The 22456-nt window shown below is 36.7% G+C and overlaps 1 protein-coding gene across 1 annotated transcript in view; it reads right to left on the bottom strand.

Moving 5' to 3' along the window:
- LOC149163775 (pectinesterase 31-like) overlaps positions 1 to 22456 on the bottom strand; it is a 243999-nt gene that overhangs the window by 44880 nt on the left and 176663 nt on the right. The window contains exon 4 of the mRNA XM_089431857.1: positions 22265 to 22452. Coding sequence (XP_089287983.1) covers positions 22265 to 22452 — 188 coding nt within the window. The remainder of the gene's footprint in view (positions 1 to 22264; positions 22453 to 22456) is intronic.

Genomic DNA, 22456 nt, shown 5'->3' with positions numbered 1-22456 from the left:
TGTTGGAGAATTTATTTTTTCCTAAGACCTAAATTAATTAAATTTATGGCTTTAGCATTTTAATTTATTTTAGCCAGAAATTTTAATTAATTGACTCTTGAGGGGATTATTAATTTTTCCAACCCTCTAATATTTAGCCATGGTGTCTAACTATGAAGGACCATGCACTAAATATATTTTATATGAAATATTGCATTTCTAACCCATGAAGGAGGAACACTTGTTTGTTATAGACCCTCAATAATTACCCAATTCTGCGACACAAAATATGATCTAATAAACTAAGTGACTTGTAATAAAATAATCTAACCAAATAGTTAGAATTATTCCCAAATCACTTTTATAGAGACTCGATAAATAACACTAGGACTCATTTAAAATCCCAACGACAAAATCCACCCTAGCTTTAGGGTGAGGCTAGAGGGAAAAATTTTGCCGATCATCTGTGTTTAAAAACACACATGAATCGGTGAGACTAAAAACCTCCTAGGATAGAAATCATCATCAGAAAAATAAATTTACCTAGGTTGTTACATACATTTGTCTTACTAGGATCATTTACATTACAAAATGCAGAATGGGTTTACAAAACTCCAGTGTACATATAACCGATAATGATGAATCTGTGGATCATCTGAGTGCTCGGACATAATGGAAATCCATGCGTAAACAGATGTACAGCTATTGGGTAGTTGACATGGAGTGGTCAAAAAATCCATACCCAGAAGTATCCATGATAAGTAAACCCAATACTCAATTACCAAATGACAAGACATACCTTTAGATTTGCGAGGCCCATCTTCAAACATACGATCAATACAGGTGGGTGAGGGACCACATGGCTGGCTCAAGTGGCAGAGAAATGGCACAACGAGCTTGTAGAAGGCATCAAGGGGCTACCGGCTGAGGCTCATCTTGGAGAAAAATTTCTCCTAGCGATATCACCCACAAAGTGGTGGATAACATCTGGCTCCAACTGGGACGTGATCTCTCAAAGAAGTGGACAAGGCTGCTCGAACGAGAGGTCATGAGAACTCTAGCAATCTCTTGGTCACCGTAGAACTGTTATCTGCACATGTCAAAGATCAAAGCCATGAGGCAGCGTGCTTTTCACGGTGTCTTATGATCACCCATGCTTAATGTTAGCCCATAAACCAACAAGAAATGAAATATGAAATAATTTTATTTTTTTAATGCAATCTAATATATCATGAGAAACATCATATGCGGTTACTTCTAATGCAAAAATCATTATGCAATGCATCCTACCCTAACATGCATATGATAATACTAATGCTAAGTGTAATCATAAAGCCAGTGCAACCAACATATCATCGTATCAATATACATATGTCTGCCAGTATGATTACTCATGAAACTAAACCAAAAGTGAATGCAGACATAATCAGACGGGAGGTGAAGTGGGTAGGAGGTCGGAAAACATGATCTACATTCGAGGTAAAAGGAAGCCCTAGGAGAAGGAGAATAGGTCAATCCAAAAGTGCGGAGGTTTTCCTCTAAGTACACAACGGTGGAATAAAAGATCACCCTTAAGAACTCCTTATCACAATCATCGCTTACAATCTTATGCTTTGTAGATGCCACAAGGTCGTGATGAGGGGGGAACGAAGGGTGAGGGAAAGGAGGAATGCTTCACACAGCTTTGATTGTCACAATATATCACAGTCAGTTTCAGCACCTAATCAAACAATCTAGCAAACAACAACAGGTTAATCAATCAGCTATGTACTCAGCTTCAATCGTGCAACAGAGGGCTTCATCCAAAATATCATAGTAGAACGAGGTTATCCAAAAGTGCTTCCTATGTTCAGTGCATCCATCCCAATTAGAATTTGTAAATCCATACAGTTGCAATCCAATGCACATGTCAAGGCTCAACCATTAACTGATTTAAGGTGTTCATAGCATAGCAAATATAAGGTCTCAGATAGTTCAACGAGCCAATCAATCGACAATACATAGTAGGATCAACCAAGTCAGAGTTAGAGTCTCGCAACTTCTTCAATTTTGTCACCATGGGAGTGTCCAAGGACTTGCAGTCCATCATGCCAAATTTTCTGAAGGATCTTAACAAAGACTTCATCAAGCTTCTCATAATGCATTAGACCCAGATCCTTCATTTCAAATACAAAATATCAGCTCCCTCTTACACTAGCCAACGAGATCCTCAGCCCCAGTGGAAAATAGATCATTAAAATCACAGGCTCATCTTCAACAACGGATCAGCATCGCTCATTGTAGAAGCAAATAGCCATCAATTCGAGAGTACCATGCACGAGGTGCCTGAATTCATAGTCTTCACCCTCTTACTGAGGTAATCCTTCGCTTTGTACTTCTAGCCATATTCATCTGACTTCTTTTTGGCATAAATCAAGGCATATTTCAATCTTGTTGATTTGTCTACTCCCTCTGCATCCAAAACTCATCTAATATCTCTCAACACAAGTCTTCTTGCCACACGCTTTTACTTTGTTCTTCCATTATTCATCCACTGCGACAGCCTTGGCAGCCTTCATTATGTACTTGCAATCCTTACTAGGAAGCCATGGAAGAACAAATACGACCAAGCAAGTTATATAAGGACAAGAGACTAATAGTAAAAGAATAACAACAATAGTAATAATCAAGAAAGAGAGATAAAATACTTATCTTTTGTGAATATGTCAGCTCCCTCTTTGCCTTCTTGCATCCAACTTGTAAATCAACCTCATCCACATCATCATCAAGATGTCATTCCTCCCTTGCAAGAGCTACGGTTTCTTCTTTCAGTGGAAGCAATCAATCCTAGGGTTTTGTCCATAAACCCTAGGGTTTTACTTATCCAAGCCTTGTTGCTTACAAGGGTCTTCAAATCTTTGATTTTCAATTTCATATTCAAATGTCAAAACCCTAGATTTGTCATGCACTCATCAATGTTTTGTCCACTGATCATCTTTGGTTCAAGTAACTCTACTTTCTTCTTGTAACAAAAATTCGGTCTTTAGTTCAATGTGAAGGGAATGAATCTAGGTATCCATACCACCAGTAAGTGCAAGGTCTTCTACACTAGTACATATGTCATCAACTCAGAATCTTTTGGCAACAATAGGTTCATCCAATATCCTTGTTCTATTATCATAGGGCAGTACCAGATATGCAAGTGACATTGATCTTGAAGAGGGACTTGGCCTCTTTTCCCTTCTAATGAAGATTCCTTCAACAAAAGGTGTTATGACAGAAATAAGACTATGTAACAATAATGAAGAGACTTCATGAAGATTTGCAATTCAGCCTTCAATCTTGAATGGCAACTAGTATTTGTCAATGGTCTGTAATCATTGTAGCTCCAATATTCAGACTTTGTATCCTCAACACTTTATACACAAGCTTATTGATATCAAAGCATATCATACTTGAATAGCACAAAGTGTCTAGGCACCGCGATAATGCTCAGAATAAGGGTTGTCACTCTAATCCTTACTCACTCCGTTTAGACTCTCTTCTAGACAAGTCAAGTGGGGTAGTCCCTAGGGTGAATGAACGAGGATAGCCTATGAAACACAAGCTCTAGGAGACTTAAAGATGGACAACTTGACGAATGTAAATGAGTCCTGGTTAACTGAGATGGATAGATCTAATAAAATAAGACACAAACACAAAATAAAAATGATTTTAGACTAGTGCCTTATATTCAATTAACCATAAACTAGATAAAAACAAGTTACCTAGAGCAATTTATAAATGTGGCAAAAGTGATGATCATGATGATTAAATGTAAACGCCCAAAACTGCAATATATTCTAGCAATTAAATCCCATGAAGAATTATGAAAATTAACTACTAAGCAATGATTCTAGATTAAAAATTATTTTCTTCAATAACCCAAATCTAGAATTTATCTTTCTCCTATAGTCAATGATTTTAAAACATTAATCGCACTTGACAACAGAGAAATCACTACTACAAAATTTAAAATTTTACACTTCACACAAAAGACACCAAGGATCTTTATATTAGAATTTAATTATCCCTTAGGTAAGTTTAATGCGCTAAGCTTATAGAGCAAAGTTTAATTTAACAATTAAATTTTTTAATGTGACCAAACAAATTAAAAAATAAAATAAAAAGTACTTAATTAAATTTAAATTTTTATGGGCCATAGGCCACATAAAAATTTAAAAAAAAAAAAAAAAAAAAAAAAATTAAATTTAAATGTGAGGGCTTACACTCTGCTTCTGATTTATTTCATTAGCAATCAAAGTCACCAAAAAAACAAAAAATTGTTATTTTTTTTTAATGAAATAAAAAATAAATATAAAAAAACAAAACACAAAGACATAAAAATGTTAAAAAAAAAATTCCAGAACCGAGATATACAAAAATAAATAGAACCCCAGAAACCCAAGTCAGAAAAATAAAAAAATTACAGGTCCATACACAAAAATGGTAGATCTGAGGAGTATGAGTCAAACTCCGCTCCCAGATCTATTGATTTTCCACACAAAAAAAATAAATTTTTAAATTTTAAAGGAGGTGCTAACTCAAAACCCTTTGTGAAAATTTCCAGATCCAAGAAATTTTAAACCCTTGGACTGCAAAAAATTTGAATAATATCCTTGGAAAATTATGTTGATAAACCCCAGAGATCTAGATCTTACCCTCAAGGGCCTAGATCTAGACTCTACACAAATTTCTTTCTCAGATCTGTAGCTGCACGACAACAAGAAAACACTCAAACAATATATACAATGATAAAAACTAAAACCTAGAAAAACCCACGTTAGAAAAATAATTACAAAATTTACAAACTACAGGCTCTAATCAGCCAGATCTATCATTATGCTGCACATAAATTAAAAGATTTTTAAATTTTAAAGGTGCTAACTTGAAACCCTCATGCATCAATAAAGCAAAAAAACTTATGATAAGCCCGGGATTAATTTCGTTGGGCTCTTCAAGAAACACAGATCAGGAGTTGGCTGGTCCAACTGAAAACTTCCCCTAATGCCCAAGGATCTAAAATCAAGATTTCCCTGCAAAAATCGATCCAGCCATTAAAAATAGAGCGAGAAAATAATAATAAAACTCACACAAATAGAGATACCTGCTATTACATTCAATATTTAGATTATTATTCAAACCCCAGCGATTAAGCAAAATACCTGTACTCAAATCACTCTTTAGAAACTAGCATCAATGGCTTTAGAAAAAGTTATGTATGAAAACCAATGTTTTTAAAACCGGAACCGGTGACCGGACCGGTCCACCTAATGAACCGGTTTACCGACCGGGACCAGTCTAACCGGGACTGGTTTGGTCTAAACGAACCGGTTTTAAAAAAATACATTAAATAATTAATTTTTAATGAAACAAAACATATTTTTAAGATGTAAAACCATGATTCCAAGCCAATAGAGACAAAATATGCAAAGTTTGCTCATTTATATACCATGTAAAGGTGAATATATCAAAATGGCACCGAGTACAATACATATTATCGACAAAATAGCAAAATACATAAGAAATGAGGCTCTAAATGGCCTATAAAGTCAAAAAACAATGCTACAAGCTATGAGGCCATTGGCCTACTACAAGTCTACAGTGTACACATGATCAATCATCAAGTTCATCACCACTACTAGACACAAGATCATCATCAGGAGCTACATAGACATCATCTGGTTCAGAGTTGGGTTTTTTGTTTTTCATATTAAAAAGATTGAATTTTTCTTGCTCAATCAACCACAGTGGAGTCCAGCATCTACTCGGCTGAGTAGGGCCGATTCGATATAGAACCGGCTGAGTCATGTTTGGTACCAAACCAGCCCACAGAGCCAAGTCAATAGATTAGTCAACCCAGCCACATATCAATTTCGTATAATTGACCAAGTCTAAGTCAACTCGAACCAAGTTTTAAAACATTGTCATAATGATCTTCAGCAGATTGCAACTTGTAGCTTGAGGATACGTGTTTGGAGCCTAGCCATTCTTGAAATTTCACCCAAAGACAGCCTTATGAAGATCACTTGGTTGGTCGAATGCTTAGAGATGTATGATTTGTTGAGTTTACATTTGAGTGCATAACAGAACAACTTCTTTATTGGAGAAATTTAGATCCTTCAAGAGGATAATTCTTGAAATGTCACCCAAAGACAGCCTTATGAAGATCACTTGGTTGGTAGAATGCTTAGAGATGTATGGTTTGTAACTTTGTTGAGTTTACATTTGAGTGCATAACTAAACAACCTCTTTCTTGGAGAAATTTAGAGCCTTCAAGAGGATATTATTAGTATGATGAGGGCATTACAACTACACTTGAAACAACAAATCCGCTTGATGTCCAGTAATGATCATGCAGACAATCCTGTATTGACTATGGTCCTGATTCATAGGTCTGATCTACAGAGAAGAATGCTTCAAAAATTTTATGACGGATCTTTATTGACATAAGTATGCTCAAGAAATTTAGAAAACAATATGGCAGTCCTAAAAGCATAGAGAAATGTAAGAAAGAATGGAGAACTAGTGTTGTTCAAAGGCGTGCCTAAAATCGGGCGGTTTAGGACGGAACCGGCCGGTTTTCACTGGTTAGGGCTAAAAAATGGCGAAATGCCCTATCAAACCGGATTTTTTGGCCGATTCGGACCGGCAACCTTGCTAACCGGCCGGTTTGACCGGTAACCGGTTTTTAAAAAAGGTTTTGAAAACACTGATGAAAACAACACATCTTACAATATTCCCACGAAGAGTAACACCAGCAGAATTTAGCCCCAAAGTCTTTCTTTATTATCCAGAAAAAGATTACACAAGAGCTTCTTGCTAAGCACACGACTCAAAAGTCGCATGAATCGACTAAAAAATGACCTCCTATTTAAATATAAATCCCCTAATGGCTAGTTCGAGTAATCCTCGTCAAAACAATCTCAATCGTTGATGAAGATTAAAATTTCTTTTAATCTCATCCGTCGAAATATTTAATTCTTGAGGAAATTCAAATTTTTTAATTAAATGCATTTTAATTAACTCAAAAATTAATTTTTGAGTTAATTTCCCCAAAAATTTGACTTTGACTTAACCCCTAGGGATCAAAGGTTTAAAATTTACCAAAATAATTAATTTACCTTAGTCCCAAGACCTTTTAAAATTTAATTTTTAAGGACCAACGAATTTGCCTTTGGAGAATTTAAACTGACCTAAAACCTAGAATTAATTAAATTTCTCACTTAAGATTTTAATTAATTTTTGGCCAAAAAATTTAATGAATTAACCTATGGGGAGATAAATTATTTTTCCAACCCTCAAGACACTTTATATCATGATTTTCATATTTTTTCACATCATAAGGGGGAAAACCCATTTGTAATAGACCCTTACGGACCACCATTTTTTGCGACACAAATATAATCCAGCGGACCAAGCAATTTGTAATAAAATAACCTAACCAAATAGTTAGTTCCCAAATTACCGTTACATAGACTCGATCTAGAACACTAGGACTTGCCTAAGATCCTAGTGACAAAATCCATTCCAGCTTTGGGGTATGACTGAAGGAAAACTCTGTCGACCATCCGACAATGGATCGGTGAGACAAAAAACCTCTCAGAATAGAGACAGTCACTAGAAAAGTAGGTTTACCTAGGTCATTACATACATGACACGGATCTGCTAAGATTATTTATATTATACAGATGCAGAAAGGGTTTACATAACATCTTGGAAGTTAGGCTAATGATGATAGCTGGACTGCATGGACACATCGATCAAGTGCTATCCCTTTTGCGAAAAAAGGGGGTGTACTGCTCTAGGTCGTTGACACATAGTGGTCAACATCTGGCTCTACTTGGGGACACATTGCTGCATCGAAGGAATGTGAGAAACCATAATCTGCATCCACGCAACACACAATATAACATAAATAGTGTCCATCCAAAAATCATCATATAACGTTAAGCACAGGAAAGATATAAGCTCTTCATTTATTAACTATCCTAATAACATGAAAAACATCTACCTACAAAAATAGAACACTGAAATAAAAGCGTGTAGGGTTAGGAATACAATACAAAGGATGCCCCATGGCATCAGATGTGTTCAATATAGTGCATGTTGAGCATTTCCCTGCTTTCAGGAAAATCTGTTGGTTGTTTCTCAGATATGCCATGTCCAATCCTACATATGGTAGGACTTTTTCCTATCCGAAAATCAAGCTACTCGCGGCCATCTGATGCATCAAATCGCTTTCTCATTCTCTTTCTCTTGCATTTTTTATTTGTGGCAGGTTGTATCACTGATGATGTGGAATATTCTGTTTGAAAACTCTCAGATGAAGTATGTAAGATATGCGTGACATGTCTTTCTTCATTCTACATCTGCTCTGTCAAGAATGATGGATCAGTCTCACAGGTGTCATGAGTTATAACTTGATATTTTTTAATTTCTTCTTTGATCATGTCATTCTTAGTTAAATCTTCGTTAATGAAGTTAGCCTCTTTCTCTGGATATTCACAACAAGATAGGACCTTTGATTTCCTCTCTTCCAGCCTTTTATGTAACAAACTCATTTCTCTGGCATGTCTTACTATTAACTTCACTTGATTGAGTCCAGTTTTCACGAATCTTTCTTGCAGAGTGACATGATTAGCTTGCATAGTCTTTATTAGATTCTGAATAATGGACATTTGATTAGAATGATTAACTTCCATTATTTTTAATCTGTTTTCGATGATGTCTATTCCCTTTGTATTTATGACACATGGTACCTGCTTTTTCTCTATGGCCAATAATCTATTCTGAAGAGATAATTGACCAACTTCCATGTCCTTCATAATTTTATCATTCTTTGCTCTCATGCCCATGAAGCAGTTTTGCATATATTTTATCTCTTTCTTATGATTTGCTTTCATGGTAGCTAACTGATTATTATAATCGAATCTCATGGTGGTCATTTCTTCATCCATAGTTGACAATTTGTTCTGAATCGAACTCATTTCTTCTTTATAACTTGCTTCCATGGCAGTCACTTGATTTGAATGATTGAATTCCACGATTGTCATCTTTTCCTCTAGGGTTAATAACTTGCTTTGCATTGAATTAATTTCCTTGGCATGATCACCTTTTAATGTTGCTTGATTAAGTTCCATATCTTTAATAAGTTGAGCCTGATTTAATTGTATGTCTTTAGCCATTTGAAGTAACTCCTTGAAATCATTTTCAGCTTCTATAGTTTCCTTTACTTCAGTGTTCGCTTTGACTTTGTCTTTATCTCCATATCTATCTTCAAAGGCATAAATGATTGATTGTAGAGTATCAAAAGTGTTATTAGGGAAATTAACAAACCAATCTAAAGCATCTCCAGATAAGGTAAGAATGAAAATCTTCATATTTAGAATATGGGAGACACTTGCTTATACAAAAGCTGACATTCTGAAGGTGAGTTTCGGCAGCAAAAGCATTGTTACCTTGAAAAAGAGGAAATTCATCGATTGCATCACCAAAAAAAAGAAGAATAACCATGCAGGGTTCCCTAAATATTAGTAAAATCACAAGGAGTAAACATGTCATAATCCATGATGACTTGTTTAATGGGAAAAAGATGGGCTGAATGGATATCAGATAGAGAGAGATCCCTGCTCAAGAAAATCAAAACAATTACAAGAAGCAAGCTTCTAGCAAAAATTCTTGTAAGAAATGGAAGAAGTGGAATCACCACTTGAGCATGAATTTCTCACAAAGTTTCCAAAAGCAAAACTGAAAAGTTAGTGGATGAAGGCAGATGGATATTCAGGGAGGGCTCCTTGTCTGGGATTAAATGAATGAATAAGTGGAGTCGCCACCCAAACAGGAAATCAACCAGAATGTCTTGGTGCAGAAAGTGAAGATGAAAGGTTTAGATGAGAGAGATGACGATATTTAGGATGAAGAGATGAAATGATGCCAAAAAAATGAGATGAAATGCCGTAAATCCAAGGTCCAATAAATAGGTCCTTGGTGGCAATGCCAAGAAGTGTTGGCTTTGCCGGCTTGAATGAGAGATGAGAAATGAGAAGAATGACGAGGAAATGTCGTTGAAACGCCGAGAAAAAAATATCCCTGGCAACGGCGCCAAAAAATGTTGTGCTGCTTGACGGGCAAATGAATGGCGGAAAAAATTAGATGATTAGAAAAATGTTGTGAGGACCAAGAACAGAAAAACTCTATCCTCGGCAACGGCGCCAAAAATGTTGTCACACAAAGTGTCTAGGCACCGCGTAAATGCTCAGAGTAAGCGTCGTCACTCTAATCCTTACTCACTCTGTTTATACTCTCTCTTAGACAAGTCAAGGGGAGTAGTCCCTGGGGTGAATGAATGAGGATAGCCTGTGAAACACGGGCTCTAGGAGACTTAAAGATAGACAATTTGACGAATGTAAATGAGTCTTGGTTAACTGGGATGGATAGATCTAATAAAATAAGAGACAAGCACAAGATAAAAATGATTTTAGACCAGTGTCCTATATTCACTTAACCATAAACTAGATCAAAACAAGTTACCTAGAGCAATTTATAAATGTGGCAAAAGTGACAATCATGATGATTAAATGTAAAGTTTAAACGCCCAAAACTGCAATATATTCTAGCAATTATATCCCATGAAGAATTATGAAAATTAATTGCTAAGCAATGATTCTGGATTAAAAATGATTTTCTTCAATAACCCAAATCTAGAATTTATCTTTCTCCTATAGTCAATGATTTTAAAACATTAATCGCACTTGACAATAGAGAAATCACTACCACAAAATTTAAAATTTTACACTTAACACAAAAGACACCAAGGAACTTTAAATTAGAATTTAATTATCCCTTAGGTAAGTTTAATGCACTAAGCTTATGGAGCAAAGTTTAATGTGGCAATTAAATTTTTCAATGTGACCAAACAAATAAATAAATCAAAATCAAAAGTACTTAATTAAATTTAAATTTTGACGGGCCATAAACCACATAAAAATAAAAAATAAATAAATAAAATTTAAAAAAAAAATGTGAGGGCTTAACCTCTGCTTTCGATTTATTTCATTAGCAATCAAAGTCACCAAAAAAAAATGAAAATTTTTAATTTTTTATATTTTTTATGTTTTTTAAATATGTTTTGAATGAAATAAAAAATGAAAATAAAAAAAATAAAACACAAAGTCATAAAAATGAAAAAACACAAAAAAAACCCAGAACCGAGATATACAAAAATAAATAAAACCCCAGAAACCTAAGTCAGAAAATCTAAAACATTACAAATCTATCAAATCTGAAGAGTATGAGTCCAACTCCACTACCATATGTGATAATCTAAGGCTCTCAATAACCAGATCTATCAATTTCCACACAAAAAAAATAAATTTTTAAATTTTAAAAGAGGTGCTAACTCAAAACCCTTTGTGAAAATTCCAAATACAAAAAATTTTAAACCCTTGGACTGCAAAAAATTTGAATAATATCCCTGGAAAATTATGTTGATAAACCCCAGAAATCCAGATCTTACCCTCCCGGGCGTAGATTTGGACTCCACAAATTTCTTCTTCAGATCTGTAATTGCACGACAACAAGAAAACACCCAAACGATATATACAATGATAAAAGCTAAAACTCAGAAAAAACCCATGTTAGAAAAATAATTACAAAATTTACAAACTGCGGGCTCTAATCAGCCAAATCTATCATTATGTTGCACATAAATTAAAAGATTTTTAAATTTTAAAGGTGCTAACTTGAAACCCTCATGCATCAATAAAGAAAAAAAATCATATGATAAGCCCAAGATTAATTTCGCTGGGCTCTTTAGGAAACACAGATCAGGAGTTGGCTGGTCCAACTGAAAACTTCTCCTAATGCCCGAGGATCTAAAATCAAGATTTCTCTGCAAAACTCGATCCAGCCTTAAAAAATAGAGCGAGAAAATAATAATAAAACTCAGAAAAATAGAGATACCTGCTACTACGTTCAAAATTTAAATTATTATTCAAACCCCAGCGACTGAGCAAGATATCTGTACTCAAATCACTCTTTAGAAGCTAGCATCAATGGCTTTAGAAAAAATTATGCATGAAAACAGCACATCTTACAGTATTCCCATGAAGAGTAACACCAGTGGAATTTAGCCCCAAAGTCTTTCATGGGAATACTGTAATCCAATAGAAGAAGAAGAAGATAAATACTTCAACGGCTAGTTCGAGTAATCCTCGTCAAAGCAATCTCAGCCGTTGATGAAAATTAAAATTTATTTTAATCTCATCCATCGAAATATTTAATTCTTGAGGAAATTCAAATTTTTCAATTAAATGCATTTTAATTAACTCAAAAATTAAATTTTTGAGTTAATTTCTCCAAAAATTTGACTTTGACTTAACCCCCAGGGATCAAAGGTTTAAAATTTACCAAAATAATTAATTTACCTTAGTCTTGGGACCTTCTAAAATTTAATTTTTAAGGACAATTTTGTCTTCGGAGAATTTAAATTTACCTAGGACCTAGAATTAATTAAATTTCTCGCTTAGAATTTTAATTAATTTTTGGCCAGAAAATTTAATTAATTAACTTATGAGGAGATAAATTATTTTTCCAACCTTCAAGACACGTTACATCATAAGAGGGAAAACCCATTTGTAATAGACCCTCACGGACCACCCTTTTCTGCGACACAAATATAATCCAACAGACCAAGCAATTTGTAATAAAATAACCTAACCAAATAGTTAGGATTATTCCCAAATTACTTTTACATAGACTCGATCTAGAACACTAGGACTTGCCTAAGATCCTAGCGACAAAATCCATTCCAGCTTTGGGGTAAGACTGAAGAAAAACTCTGTCGACCATCCGAGAATGGATCGGTGAGACAAAAAACCTCCCAGAATGGAGATCATCACTAGAAAAGTAGGTTTACCTAGGTCATTACATACATGACACGGATCTGCTGAGATTATTTACATTATACACATGCAAAAAGGGTTTACATAACATCTTGGAAGTCAGGCTGATGATGATAGCTGGATGGCACGGACACATCGATCAAGTGCTATCCCTTTTGCGAAAAAAGGGGGTGTACTGCTATGGGTCGTTGACGCGTAGTGGTCAACACAATGTAAGCACAATTTTCCTTAATATGGTGCATATAATTTTGACACGGTTTTCAGATTGTGGCATACTAGTATATCATTAATTTCAACGAGTATTGTGATGAGTGTGATGTAAGACATAGACCCCTATTTCATCCTTCCAAACAAAGCTCCTTGATAATAAAATATCAAATACTCCAAACAAGGGTTATACATACCTCACATCCAAAGATTTCAAAGAGGCATTAAGCCTCAGATTAGCTCTCAAATAACTTATCATTATAGTGTGCTTGTATGTAAACTTTTTGTTAACTTTTCTTAGGGCTCTATTGTTCTTTTCTTTAGATAATTGCATTACATCTTTTACACATTGAATTCACCCCACAGCATCATAACATCATTAGAAACTATGTAGAAAGAACAATAAAAATGCAGCTGAACATAAAGGAACAGCAGAAGAAAAGCATGCACAAATAGAGACACTAGGAATTGGTGAGAGACCAGGGCAAAACCCCACAAGGGGGAACTCGGAATTCATTTCTTGTTCTTCTTTTAAAGATTCATCAATTATTAAACTGAGATACAAACTACATCCATAGTAAGATATATCATCACATCAACGGCCACCCTAGGCCATGCAAACCGCTATCACCAGGCCACCGTAGGCCATGCGAACCGTTGTCACCGGGCACCCTTGGCCATGCCAACCATTGTCACCGGGCCACCCTCGGCCATGCCAACTGTTGTCACGGGTACCTTGGGCCATGCCAACCACTACCACATGGGCCATGTGAACAGGTCATACACCTGGGCCATGCAAGCGGGCCATATACCATCGGGCCACACTGGGCCATACAAAAAACATACATGGGCCATGCGAACAGGCCATACACCTAGGCCATGTGAGCGGGCCATATACCATCAAGCCATGCTAGTATGAGGGACTGTGCAGTGGAATCATATATAACGCAAAACCAAACCAAACATACAGTGATGCAAATATATATATATACCAAAGCGAGACCACAGTGAGATAGAAACCATTTGATATTAAAGAAACTTCATGTCATTACAGTCACACGCCAAGTGAGATCATAGAAAATACAATGTGACTAGTCACTAAACCAAAGTGACGAGATCATTGCATTACAATATGATCATGCGAGACCTGTGACTATAATGTGAGAGTGTTGCGGCCATATGCAAAACCTGTGGGCTGTGCAAGAGTGTCGTAGCCATATGTGAAGAGCGAAGGTCTTGTGGAGAATGCGAGTCTTGAAGAGCGAAAGTCATGTGGAGAATGTGATTCTAACCCTTGCAAAAGATACAGAGAGAAGCCATATTCGAAATATCTCAGACCATATGAGCGAGATGATAACCTCAGAACAAATACTATTCAAAAATCACAAAACCTAATAAGCCATCTAAATTTCCTTTTGGAGATCAACCCAATAGTGTATTTATAATTGATTCTATAAGCGAAAGATCATGTCTCTTGAAAAGACGACTTGATCTAAATTTGAATTTCGAATTAGATAATTTCCCTCCAATAATTGAAGCCAACCTAAATGAGAATATCAATAATTTCTTTTTGATCCCAACAAGAATTTAATTGATATTTCTTTATTCGATCCAATGTAGGAGTGGAGGGGTATTTGGGAATTTCTCCCTGGTTGCCAAATTCAATACTCCCTCTCAGCTAGGTAGAAATTTCCATTAGCATCATTAAGCCTTATCTAGAATATCTCATCATATCTATATCTCAATTACAATGAAGACAGACAGTTGTATCATCGATAAGACCCATCTCATATCGTCTCATAAAAGAAGAGGAATCTATAACCAAAGGTGGGGGAGATCAACCCTCCAAACCCTACCTGTCTTGAAGACATATCCCACAGCTATATCAATAAGACATCCATCTCATCATATCTCAACATAACTTGATTCCCTTGATCATTAGTTAAAGAATCTCGATCCAATAGAAGAAGAAGAAGGATTATCATAGGGGAGCTTCGGCTACCACCCTATCAACTCAATCATCCATCATAGGGGAGCATCCGGCTTCCACCCTATATCCAATAATTAATTTGGTTATCTGAAGCAGAATCATCATCATCATCAAGTCATATCTTGTCTCGGCTCATCTTTGTCCATGTCTATCTGTTGAACAAGGAAAAAGAATCACTACAGGGGAGCTCCGACTACTATCCTGAATCCAATACCAAGAATTTGCTCATCGAGAAGACTATGAATTTGCATCTGCTTAGCCAAAGGGCTAAAGAACCAATTGCTTAGCCAATAAGGCTAAGAAACCATATCTCAGAAGAATAATCATCAGAGAGTCTCTGCTACTATCCGAGAGAATTGCCATTGGTGAGTCTCTACTACCACCCAGGAGAATCGCCATCGAGGAACCTCTGCTACCACCCGAAATCCACAAACAATAGGAGGGATGCCACTTACCATGAGATGTAAGGATCACGCCTATCCTATTATCTTAGTTGATCTTCCCATCTTGACCCTCAATGATCAAGTGCTAGAACACCTGCATCTCTAGGTTGAATGGGATGCCACTTAGCACAAATTGTAAGGATCGCACCTAACTCAAGCAACCAACACCCCTTGGCTAGATGGGTGGGAAACTGGATGCCAACTGGGGTATACTTTGTCAATAACAAGGAGAGACAATAGGAAGGATATGACTTACCAAGAGGTAAGGATCACAGACTATCCTATTGCTCGACAATAGGCAGGATGCAACTTACCAAGAGATAAGGATCACAAACTATCCTATTGTCCAGAGTTACCTCAACCTCGGGAGCTCTAAGGCTCAATTCCTCACCCTAGGAGCTCAAACAGGGGGGAAGAGCATAGCTCAGTGTCCTTGATCAGCCCTGACCCTTGCCTAGGAGGGTCACATCCATCAATCCAAGTTGCTATCTAAACATCAAAACATGTCAAAGTGCTCATATCCGGTTTCAACTCAAACAGCTCACTGAAGAGTTCAACCATAATGCCTTATGCAGTACTTTCGAGCAACATTTTTATTTCCTTGTTCATAAAGGACATCAAATCAAATATTATGTTAGAACAAATACATATCATAAAGAAAATAATACCATCTTCATCCTTTCTCCCTCTTACGAAGGGAGGCAACAACTACAAGCCTAAGCTTGCTCATACAGCAACATTCTCTCAATCCATGAAGATGTCTTTATCCCAGCTATATATGTTCAGACTCTGTTTAGCTCGAGGTGCATGCTTGCAACACAAGGGTCCATCTGACTGATTTCTCATCACAAGATCTACCAAATATAGCAACAATAATCGATCAATGCAATCCAGCATGACATGTTTCTGACACTACACTTCCTGTAACAAGGAAGTCCTCTACTACACTTCTACATGAGACGTGGATGTTGAAATTGCTTGGGTAAACCAGTCCTGTCATCAATGAACTGTTAGCACATAAAAAATTTTAACAAAGACATACTTTAAACAACATCAAATGTTCATCAATCTAAGTTCAAAAGACTTGTTTCAATCTGCAATCATGGGTCTCCTTATTCATCCATTTCAAAACTTCTGAGGTAGCCCCAAATTTGCAAATAATAATAGGTGTTGGGATCTCATCAAGGGTCTCTCCTTCTGAATGTAAAGCCTCTTCAATCATCATCAATCAAGACTTCAACTTGTCTATCATATTACTATCATGCATCAATATATAGCCATATTAGTTTATACAAAACTGTAATACACAGATCACAGAGTCAAACTATATCAAGTATATATATCATTGCCATGACAAGTCATCCTCAGCTATCCCATTTGGCTTTACTGTCATACATGTATATGTCATCAATCATTCATCAAGGGTTAATGCCATACAATCACATTATTCAATCATTTCCATCAGAGTCCTAACATTATCAAATCAGAGCATCCATTAGTTCATCATAGAAATTACAGTTTATCAAAACCTTATTAAGATCAACAAGAAGATAGTCCGTAGATCATGAGTATCAATCTTACAACCATACTATTGCCATCAAGGTTACCATATTGATCACAAGCACTGTCATATCAGGTTACCATATATCAAAGGCAAAACCAAATATCAAGGAGATTTAAACTTATAAAGTGCATCAGTGTATTACATATATTGGGAATTAAGATTACTCACATATGTATATGACTCGCATGAATTACTCAAGAGTACTATATAAATCAAGACTTTTCTAAAGGTAACATTCTTGTCATACCTCAGGGCTTAACTTGTCATCCCAATGTTGCAGCTAAATCAAATCATAACATTGTAACAAGTATGTTATACCATACATACCTTGTAGTATTGGATACCTTTGCAACTTGTCATTTATAGACTTTGTCATCTCGCATATGTCAAGAATGCTCTTCACTAGCTCCAAGAATAAATTTGCATCAAGTTCCTTTTCCTGTTCTAGTTTCTTGTTCTGGCTCCAGCTTTTCTCTTCCTGCACTAGCTCTCTTTTCCTGCACTTTTCAGCATCCAGATGATCCTCAAGAAGGATCTTGCTTATCACATCTTCATCAGGAAGTTAGAAGTATTCAAATACTCAAATAATCATGCAAGAAGGATAAGTAAAACAATAAATATAAACAAGAGCAGTGTCATAAAGAAATAACATAAGTTTAGAAGGTACTTATCTTTAACGAGAGGTGATCAACTCCCTCTTGAACCAGCCTTCAAGAGTCATTATTGTCCATCATCCATATGTCAATGTTGCCTTCAATATTTTCAATTGTCTTCATCAGCAACCAAACCCAACTAAGACTAGCCCATCTAGGGTTACACTGAATCTATCACAGGTGCTGAAATAACTTCTTACTAATCATGCTAGGATTTCAAGACTTGTACAACTCAAGTCTTTATCATATCTAGGCCCTTCTTCCTAACCTCATATTATCCACCAAGCCCTAATTTCTCTTCTTGTAACAAATTTGCCTAGGGTTTCCTCCAAACCCTAGCATTCTGTTAGGTCCCCAATATCTTCACTTCTTCCATCATAAGTATCTTCAAGGGGGTGATATCCATGAGTTTTCGTTAGCCTAGCTCTAGTACCATGTTAATTTTTCTTAGGACTATATTGTTCTTTGCTTTAGATAGTTGCATTACATCTTTTACACATTTAATTCACCCCACAGCATCATAACATCATTAGATATTATGTAGAAAGAACAATAAAAATGCAATGGAACATAAATGAACAATAGAAGAAAAGCATGCACAAATAGAGACACCAGAATTTGGTCAGAGACTAAGGCAAAACCTAGAATTCAATTCTTCTTCTTCTATTAGAGATTCATCAATTGTTCAACTGAGATACAAAGTACATCCATAGTAAGATACATCATCACATCAAGGGCTACCTTGGGCCATACAAACCGTTGTCACTGGGCCACCTTGGGCCATGCCAACTATTATCACGGGGCCACCCTGCGCCATGCCAATCGTTGTCACCGGGCCACCCTGGGCCATGCCATCCATTGTAATGGGGCCACCCTGGGACATCCCAATCGCTGTCACCTGGGCCATGTGAACCACATACCTAGGCCATGTGAACAGGCCATGCGAGCGGGCCATATACCATTGAGCCATGTTGGCCATACGAACCACATACATGGGCCATGCGAACGGGCCATACACCTAAGCCATTCGAGTGGACCATATACCATCGGGCCATGCGAATGGGCCAAACACCTAGGCCATGGAGCGGACCATATACCATCGGGCCATGCTGGTATGAGGGACTGTGCAGTGGAATCATATATAACGCAGAACCAAACCAAACATACAGTGATTCGAATATATATATACCAAAGCGAGACCACATTGAGATAGAAACCATTTGTTATTATGGAAACTTCATGTCATTACAATGATACGCCAAGTGAGATCATAACAAATACAGTGTGACCGAACCAAAGCGACAAGATCATTGCATTACAATGTGGTCATGCGAAACCTGTGGCTATAAAGTGAGAGTGTTATGGCCATATGCAAGACCTGTGGGCCATGCGAGAGTGTTGTAGCCATATGCAAAGAGAGGTCCTGTGGAGAATGCCAGTCTTCAAGAGCGAAAGTCCTGTGGAGAATGCGAGTCTAAACCTTGCAAAAGATATAGAGAGAAGCCATATCCCAAATATCTCAGAACCATATGAGACAAACGATAACCCCAGAACAAATACTATCTGAAAATCGCTAAACCTAATAAGCCATCCAAATTGCCTTTTGGAGATAAACCCAATAGGGTATTTACTATTTATAGTTGATTCAATAAGCGAAAGGTCATGTCTCTTGAAAAGCCGACTTGATCTAAATTTGAATTTCGAATTAGATAATTTCCCTCCAATAATTGGAGCCGACATAAGTGAGAATATTAATAATTTCTTTTTGATACCAACAAGAATTTAATTGATATTTCTTTATTCGATCCAATGTAGGAGTGGAGGGGTATTTGGGAGTTTCTCCCTGGCTGCCAAATTCAACACTTTTCAAGCTAGGAACCAAGCAATATGCTTCAATCTTGACAATATTTTAATGCTACTTGGAATATCAGGATGTTTAGTGTCTTTCCCAAACTTCGGTCTTATCACAGATCTTTCAAGAAACATAATCTTAATCAAAAGAATTATAGATACATACCTTAACTTCTGGTTATGCTTCAACTCTTTGGACAGGGAGAATTTCAAACTCCCCTTTGAAAATAACACAAGTTCAGCTTCTTAACAATGAACTCTTTCAAACAGGATGACTTCTTCAAACTGGTTGAGGCTACTCGACCTTCCAAATTCGGACTTTGGAAGATGAATTTTCAGTCCTTGTCACTTCTTCTTCTTCAAGCTTGTCATAAAGGCAATCTCCATTCTTGAGTACAGTGTCTTCCATAAGTAAAATAATTTTCACTCGCAGAATACTCCCTTTATATGTTTGAATTCTCATATTTTATTATTGAACAAACCATCACTGAGATGTCTTTTTTGTGGAGACAAGGTCCTGAGACTTCTCATTGTTAAGAGGGTATACTTCAAGGATTCGAGACCTGTACAAGTTACAAATCAAAACATAAGTGTAGACTAGCTCTAATGAAACTTGGACTTTACAAAGTAATGTCACAGCCTCATAGGTCTCTCGGTTCTTTTGTCACTGATCCTGAGAGCTTCCATATTTCTTTACCAATACAAATTTGGTCTATCTGATGCAGATTCTGTGGCCTTTCGGTCTTCAGCAATATGACAGAGATCTTCGGCCTTCACTGAGGCTAATTCTGTGGCCTTTCGCCCTCCTGTAACATAACAGAACTGATGTTTCTGTTCACTGATGTTTCGGCCTTCTAAGTAAGGCATGGTTTTTATTCTATCAACAAAATAAGATTCTCTTCAAACCAATTTAGTCTTCTAGCAAACTAGGATTCCCTTCATCTTAGACTAAATTTGTGCTCTTTCTGTAATAGGCACTTGAGATAAAACTTCTGTTCCTTTTCATATCCTTGAGAGAGCTTGTTAGGGCACCGATTTCATTCAACTTGGTGGCATTTTATCTGCATGATAAGGATCCCATTATTTGATGAAATACCCTGCTATCATAGTGAAACAATTTAATGCTTGATTGGAAGTGAGACTCATTCATGATCAATATGAAGGCCTTAGGGTTTCGGCCTTCTACAGACAGATCCAAGCCCTTGTGATATAGACTTTCAGCCTTCCTTTTGGAGTGAGACTCGAGCAGAATTGATCCTTAGAGGCAAGCTTGAAACAGGAACACCTTTTCCTTCAAAGCTAGTCTTATAAAGATGATCAATCAAATTGTAGATGGGCAATCTCAATGCTCTTTCCTTCAACCTTGCTCTGATACCATGTTGATTTTCTAGTATAAGGATAGACTATAACAATTGTCTTCCAGATAACTACTTCCAATGATACATTTTTGACTTCTTAGAGCATTCAAATCATCAAGCAGTTATACATAAGAAAATTTCAACCATTAAGCACAATAGAGCAGTAGAGATCACAATCAGACAATGAAACAAGAGATGCAAAATTACCCTCGGAAAACCCCACTCCAAGGGGAAAAACACAGCAACCTTTCCTTATGAGAAATTGTCCAATTCAACCAATTTGTACATCTTATTCTTCCAGTCAAAATGTCAAACCATTACCACATTCAATGCCCACTCAAACCAAGTCAAAGGAGAGAGAGAGAGTCAACATTTAGCTCACTGGGAAAGACTCGTCAAAGGGCCAAATTTTGGTCTCTGCATCAGCTGGTCAAAGGGCTGAAATTCGGTCCTGTAATTTCACAGACAATCTCGGTCAAACTGCAGGGTTTGACCTGCAGTCAACCCTCGGTCAACGCCCAGAAACTTGTCCAGAACTCAGTCAACAGAACAGTTAAAGATCAGAGAATATTCAGCCTCCAACTTCAGTCAACAGCTCGGTCAAATAGCAGGAGAAGAGTCCAAGTCAAAGCTGGTCAACGCAGAGAACAGAAAGTCAACTCGCTGGTCAAAATATCCTTCTTCCTCCTTCACACGCGAGCAGATTACTTGAGAACAGATCCAAATTTGTGAGTGATATGATGATCAAATAAGGAGATCCTTTTGTCAATATATAGGCATTCAATTGGATGGGTTTTGACCAAGGGTCAAACCCCTTCAAGAGGTGGGGCTGACCTGTCAAAATAGGGCTGACTAGGGCACCAGAAAAATCAATAATTTCTCTTTTGACTTTGATGATGAAAACACCGACCACAGCTACAATTTCTCAACATAGGGTTGCACTCCTCTTTGCTGATTTTTCTTCAAGTGTTGTCCTGCCCTAGTGCTGGTTTGTTTATCTCATTATTGCAGAATTAGAGTTTGTGTTGGTTCTGTTCAACTCTTATTCCCTCTTGTGCCACTCAACAGTTTCTCATCTTGATGTGGAATGAGCTAACCCGGCAAAAGATTTTCTTGGCATAATGAAGATTTAAAAGTGGCATAGTCAACAATTACTCCACAAGCCAACAAGTTGATTACCATGAGGTTCTTATGCTTGAGCTCTTATCAACTTAATTATAAAGTTCTCTTAGAATTTGATACCAGTAACTAAGACATGGGAACTATTTTGGGGGGTTTAAAAGGATAAACATATACCTTAAAAATACATAGCCTGTTGATTCTTGAGCAGACTTTCGACTTTGTGCAGTAATATAACCTTGTGACTTGCAGTGAATGTGGCAATGTTCTAGCAATGCAGTAGCATTCCCAAAAATAAAGTCACAATTGCCTTCAATGTAACAGTCTCTTAGGTAGTGCTTCCCATAATGTAGATATGCAGTGTCCTGC

This window comes from Pinus tabuliformis, chromosome 5_1 (genome assembly GCF_031772625.1).
Source record: "Pinus tabuliformis cultivar Carrire ecotype Pingquan chromosome 5_1, CPIR1, whole genome shotgun sequence".
Lineage (NCBI taxonomy): Eukaryota > Viridiplantae > Streptophyta > Pinopsida > Pinales > Pinaceae > Pinus > Pinus tabuliformis.
The sequence above is the reverse complement of the archived record's forward strand: the minus strand, read 5'-3'. Positions and strand labels throughout refer to the sequence as shown.